Source organism: Teleopsis dalmanni, chromosome 2 (genome assembly GCF_002237135.1).
Source record: "Teleopsis dalmanni isolate 2A chromosome 2, ASM223713v2, whole genome shotgun sequence".
NCBI lineage: Eukaryota > Metazoa > Arthropoda > Insecta > Diptera > Diopsidae > Teleopsis > Teleopsis dalmanni.
The window spans coordinates 204,855,005-204,861,079 of NC_051847.1; the positions used below are offsets into that span (position 1 = coordinate 204,855,005).

Below are 6,075 nucleotides of genomic sequence, written 5' to 3' on the forward strand. Positions count from 1 at the left end.
ACTATTATTCGATAAGTAACAATTAGAATATATAAGACTATTTTATAGAATTTGATATTCGTTCAAAAAATGCTAACAAAATTATACATAAATACTCCAAATGAATCACAACCAATAAACAAACATATAAAACCAAACTATTCTTGTTTCTTTATACAATATTTGGAATTCACATGGATTATTAAAGATTATTTGTAAAATATGTTTACATAAATATTTGTATTTTTATTAATTTGATGAAACAGTTGTAGCGAAACATTGTAAAAAAAAATAAACTTAAAACTTAGTGAACTATGTGGTGAGAATTTCAGCAGCACGACTTTCCATGAGTTTCTCCATTGAAGTGATGGATGCCATCCAATCGTCAACTGTTTTTGCCATTGAAACGATTTGCTTGCGATCCAGTACACGAGGTTGAACCTGATAAAAAACAAATATAATAAAAAATTTTAATACAATATATCTTTATTGAAATTAAAATTTAGTTCAAAAACATTATATAGAACTTGAAAATAAAGACCTAACAAAATCAGATTTAAAGTAGCAAAGCAGTTTTAAAGTTAGTAACAACAACAAAACAGCTCCGAAAAAACCGCTATCATAAACGTACATCTCTTTTAACTATACAGAACCAGACGACCTCGCCAAGGCAGGCGTTCTTCCCCCTAACATTAACTTCTCAGATATAGGCGTTCCACTTGCTACAATTAAACTGCCCATTAAACAAAAATACCTGAGCATAGCCAAGCAATACTGGGCTGACGAACCTCAATGTCAGATTTCTAGGTTGACTTGGTCTAATTTAGACAAGAAAAGAACTAGTCAGCTACTTCAACTAAGACAAAACCTGCTCAGCACCACGGTATCTGTGCTGACGGGACACTGTGTAATAGGAAGGCATTCTATGAGACTGGCATAGCACTCCAACCTATCTATCTATATATTACTAATATTATATATGTGAGAACTGTTTACTATAAATCGCTAATAATATGTAGATTAATGATATCTACAAAAAACTTTTTCAAAATTTGGAAAGTTGACATCCTTAACAACAGATACAGTCTTGCAAAGGTATCAATGGTATGGCATCAGGGTTGAATAAGAAAATAAAAATACAAAGCTATCAATAATTATAGTAAATATAAATAATTACTATACTCACCCAAGACATATTAACTACACCGGCAACCTGATCAATTTCGCCACGCACTAAATTTTGTGCTAATGCTTTCATAATAAGCAATTCAATATCGCTCAGCTGTAAATTTGTTTCTGCAGCAATATCTTCAAACTTGATTGAACGCTCAGTAGCTTTGCGTTTGAAAGTCATTTCCATTAGGCAAAGCAGGGAGATTTTTTGACGCAATTTAATTTCTTGAGCAGCTAAATCCGGAATTTTAGACCAAATTTTTTTCATGTCATTAAATCTAAAAAATATTTCAATATAAGTTTAACGAGATTAAAACATATGCATGTTAGATAGAAAGTATTGAGTCAAATAGTTAAAATATTTTATGTATAATCACTATTTATTAATCTTCTTTAAGTAAAGAGACAAGACTTTTCATCTAACATTGTGTATTGATATTATTTCATATTTACTTTTTTATGTCGCCGGAATTAAATGCATTCAATAATTCAACTAACCATTCATTTTCAGTACCCTTCAATGAAGTTAATATGGGATGTGCTAGCTAAAATAAAGTATGATTTATAAGAAAATTTATGAAAGCAATTAGTAAAATAAAATATTTTACCAATTCGCCAATATTATAAATGCCATCGCCCAATAGTGCCGCTAAACCAAGGAAAAATGCTTGTTGTGGCCATTGATCTTTTGGGTAGTCATTCATAGAACAACCTAAGAATTGCAGTCCACAACGGTAATAATCACTGTGTTTGCCAACGCGACGATAATACTGCGATGCGAGCATAAAGTATTTGCCATGCACAGGTGTGACATTACCAGCTTCTTCAAGTATATCACGCAGTTCTTCAATTATTTTCTTGGTGGCAGTTAAATCGTTCAAATTGGTAAGGTAAATATTGCCTTGCATAACCTGCAAAATTAACATTTTTATATTATTATATTGTTACTGAGAGAAGATTACTATCACTCAAACCTGTATATAAAGCACAGCTTCATCGCAAATTTTCACTTTCTCCTTTAACTTTTCAAGAAATTCTACTGCCTGAGTCTTATCTGAAATATGATCAACAAATACCTCGAGAATGCGTACCAAACCATAAGGATTTATTCTGCAAAAATAATTTTCAAAACAGTCATAGAAAACATAACCTCGTTTATGTAGCGCCAAGCCAACTCTAATACTTACTTTGTTTCGAAGGTTGATATGAAATTAGTGTACAATTGCATTAACGTGTCTTCATCCTGTAGCGTTGGATTATGTACAAACCCATTTAATTTAATAGTCAACTCATTCCACAATCTAAATTTGAATAACATATATATATTAATATTAATAAATTTAATATGCTTCTTGATATTCTCGTACTTCTCATTGTACAATTCTTCTATTGTAGTCCATTCTGCTGCCAAATCCTTATTTGCCGTTTTCTTTTGTGCTGCTAGGTAAGCAGTTACGTTTGCAGTGCCTGAAGACATTATTTGACGAAATTATTTAATACTTTTTAAAAGAAATTTTCTACTTTATGGAGATGAACCAACCAAACCAAATTTTTGCAAATCACAAATCGCCGACGCAAACGTCAAATATATTCGAATATGATGACAGATATGTTCGAAATAATTTAAAGTGCGAATGGTTTGTTCGTAAATTTTCTAATATCAATATTAATATAACATTTACATAACATTAATATTAAATTTTATATCTCAGTGGATATATAAATTTACAAAATTTTATATTAAGTTTACCCTAAAAACTAACGAAACATAGCACATATTGCTACATATATATTTAGTTAAAGGAAAATACATAAGATATCTTTTTTATGGCATGTGTTAGTTCGAATAAATTGAAATAAAATAAATTTAAATTTTCTAAGGATTTTTTGCACTGTACTTATGTAAATATTTATTTGTCTATTTATTGTACTTATTTATTATTTTTGATTAAAAGTTTTCAAATTTATACATATATATTAAACATCTTATAAAATTTTCACAATGATAATACCTAAATTACCTAATTTTTATCTAAATTACAATACTCGAAATACCAACATTCGCTGCCAAATCGACATAATTTATTATTTGCTTCAATTTACTATCAGTTTACTCGAACTCGCACACGGCCTGAAATAGGTTAGATTGTATAAATCTGTCTAATCGTAAACTACATGGTGGAGAGCAATAACAAATAGAGTTAAATCTCAGAAAAAAGTCTTACTCTGAAGATTGCGGTCAGAAGATTGAATTATTTCAGATATGTCCCATAACGGCATGAAACGTAACCACATCTTTTCGTTCAGTTACATCTTTTGAAAAAACTCAGTTAAAAAAACTCAGTTATTATTAAACAAATTCTGTAAAAACGAATCAAATTTTTACAACACATTAAATGATATGGTTTTAGAGCTATGTTAGTTAAGTCAAATATCTCATTATTGTTCTTTACAAAACTCCCCAGAATTTATTCAGAATCAATATTAATTTTACAGTGTTTAATATATATAGTACTGCGAATATGCCACATATCACGTTGCTGTGATATGCAACATCGCACCAAATTGTAAGTAAAGTGCTATAGTATAGCAACTATATGGAATACAGTCGTCAGCTGCTGTAGTTTAATCGTAATTCAATTAATAATAATTTGTTACTACTCTAGTAGTTGGAGCGGTAACATTATACTCCCATGATTTAATTTTTTTCTTACCGACGTAACAGTGCTATTATCTTGTAAGAGTCCGGACTAAAGATAAGTTCATAGACTTGTCAGATTAGTTCACTTTCACCTGAAAAAAGAAATTGTACATTTTAGCATTATTCTTTTAGCTTGTGTAGAAACAGTGCAAATCTGTAGTATCAGAACACTCTAACCTAACCTAAACTTGGTTTAATTTAAAAATAACTAAACTTAATTTAAAATAGTCAATGGATTAAGCACAAAATTTGACATTTCAAATTGTACCTAAATTCAATTATTTAATTATTAATTAATGCACTTCTCATTAAACTTGATATTTATTTATAATCATATTTGTAAATTTAAATTATGATTTGTATTAACTTTATTTTAACTCTAATTGTATTAATGTGTTAATTATAACATCCATTAAATTTTGTATGTTTTAATATGTCAAATTAGTTTACAGTTGGTTAAAAGTTTTGAACGCCATCTGGCGCATAAAGAATTCATTTTCAAACTAATATTTTCTGTACAATGACCTTAAAGAAGTCACAACAAAACACAGCTGACTGTTTGCTACTCTGCTTTCGTGGATTTTTCAGTCATTGCTTTTCCTACACAGCTCACTCTGTTTCCAGATTTAGTAAAAGTCGGTTGTTTTTCGGTAAAATAATATTTTGAAGTAACCAAAATAACAAAAATATTAATAAATTTCATCTATATCATACAATTAATGAAATAAATAAAGTTGAATACAAATAAATAATTGCAAAAAGAAAGTATTGAGTGAGTTTCGTGCATATTTTGACTTTTTGCCTATTTATCAAAACAGCTGTCTCTGAAGTGGCTTATCGAGAAAATAAATATATACACAAAAACATAATTTGATATATATTTTAATAAAAGGATAACTTTTCGATTTAAATATCCTGCGTTCATAATAACAAAAACAAATAAACAATGTATTAAACGCGGCAAAATAAAACTTAAACTACACATCAGTCAATTAAAGAAGTTTGTTTAACAAAGGAAACGTGACCAAGTAAACATAAAAGGTACCAATTAAGTACAAAAATAGATAGAAAAAAATAAAAACGGCCAAAATATTGCAGTATTCAAACAAGAAGAAAATAAACAAATAAATAAAAATTATTACTTTCATTAATGCAAAGTGTAAAAAGTTAACCACAATATCGAAAATTATATAATATTTTACATATTCACGTTTTGTAATTAAATTTGAATTTTACCAATTAAACCGCAAGAAGCGATACAAACAGTGCACAAATAATAACCGTAGGAAAATATTGTGTGCCAATTGAGCAGGAGGAAGCTGTGAAGAGTTTTGTGTGGAAAACTCTAAGAAGCAATTTTCAACCGAGAAAGAGGTTAGTTTAACTTTTATATTCTTATCATTTATTTTATCATTTGTTTCTTTTTTTTTATTTTCTTTTTTTTTTGTTTTGTTTTTTGTTAAATAACGTGTGCACATATATTATTACGCGCATTGCTGCAGGTATTGAGTCATCTTCTGTTTGTTGTGCGAGGCATGTGAACTTCGCTCATGTGGCAGCGCTCTGGCTTTTCTCGGGCGCTGACTATAAATTTTTAGCTTAAATCCTTTAGATGCTGCTGTTGGTAGTCATTTGATTTATTTTTGGATTTTCCGACATAACAACTATTAACAGTGAAATATGCATTTTTTGTTGTGTTAAAATTTGTTTATTCAGACAGCTTGACAACATATTTTGTCTACTTTAAAATTAAAAATTTCTTATCATTTTTTAATAGCATTTTTCTCAGAAAGTATAATTGGTTTTATATAGAAAAAGTACGTATTAAAATTTTTACAGTATTAAATTATGTTTTTATCGTCAATAAAAAACAGAATTTTCTGGGTCACATATTGCGTTTCGTAGCTCAATATAGTCAACAAGAGATAAAATCTAGAGAAATTAATAAAGACAATGGTCTGGGTCACAATTATATTTTGAAAGACACTGCTAAATAGAGCAGATTTTATAATAAAAAAGATAAAATTTAGAGAAATTAATAGAGACAATGGTCTGGATCACAAACATATTTTTAAGGTTACTGCTAAATAGAGCAGGTTAAAAGAATTCGCATCAAGACGGCACACCAGACATCTAAGACCGTATACATATCAACCATAATGTGGTTTATAAAATTGTAGTCCTATTAAGCCATAAGTATGACCAAATGTGCAAATTTTCAA

General features: G+C 28.9%; 1 protein-coding gene across 1 annotated transcript; it reads right to left on the reverse strand.

Moving 5' to 3' along the window:
* Window positions 1-209: 209 nt before the first annotated feature.
* On the reverse strand, window positions 210-2,743 carry LOC119683766 (26S proteasome non-ATPase regulatory subunit 13-like). Its single transcript, XM_038097625.1, has 7 exons — window positions 2,520-2,743; window positions 2,340-2,453; window positions 2,127-2,262; window positions 1,761-2,063; window positions 1,606-1,697; window positions 1,166-1,430; window positions 210-420 (listed from the first exon to the last, which is right to left on the reverse strand). The coding sequence occupies exons 1-7, from the start codon at window positions 2,627-2,629 to the stop codon at window positions 292-294; spliced, it is 1,149 nt and encodes a 382-aa protein (XP_037953553.1). The 5' UTR covers window positions 2,630-2,743; the 3' UTR covers window positions 210-291.
* Between the last annotated feature and the right edge of the window lie 3,332 nt (window positions 2,744-6,075).

Coding starts and splice junctions, on each gene's coding strand:
- LOC119683766 (XM_038097625.1), bottom strand. CDS start 2,629: ATGTCTTCAGGCACTGCAAACGTAACTGCTTACCTAGCAGCACAAAAG. Junction 2,263..2,339: donor ATATCAACCTTCGAAACAAA/GTAAGTATTAGA, acceptor TTATTTTTGCAG/AATAAATCCTTATGGTTTGG. Junction 1,431..1,605: donor AATTCCGGCGACATAAAAAA/GTAAATATGAAA, acceptor AATATTTTTTAG/ATTTAATGACATGAAAAAAA.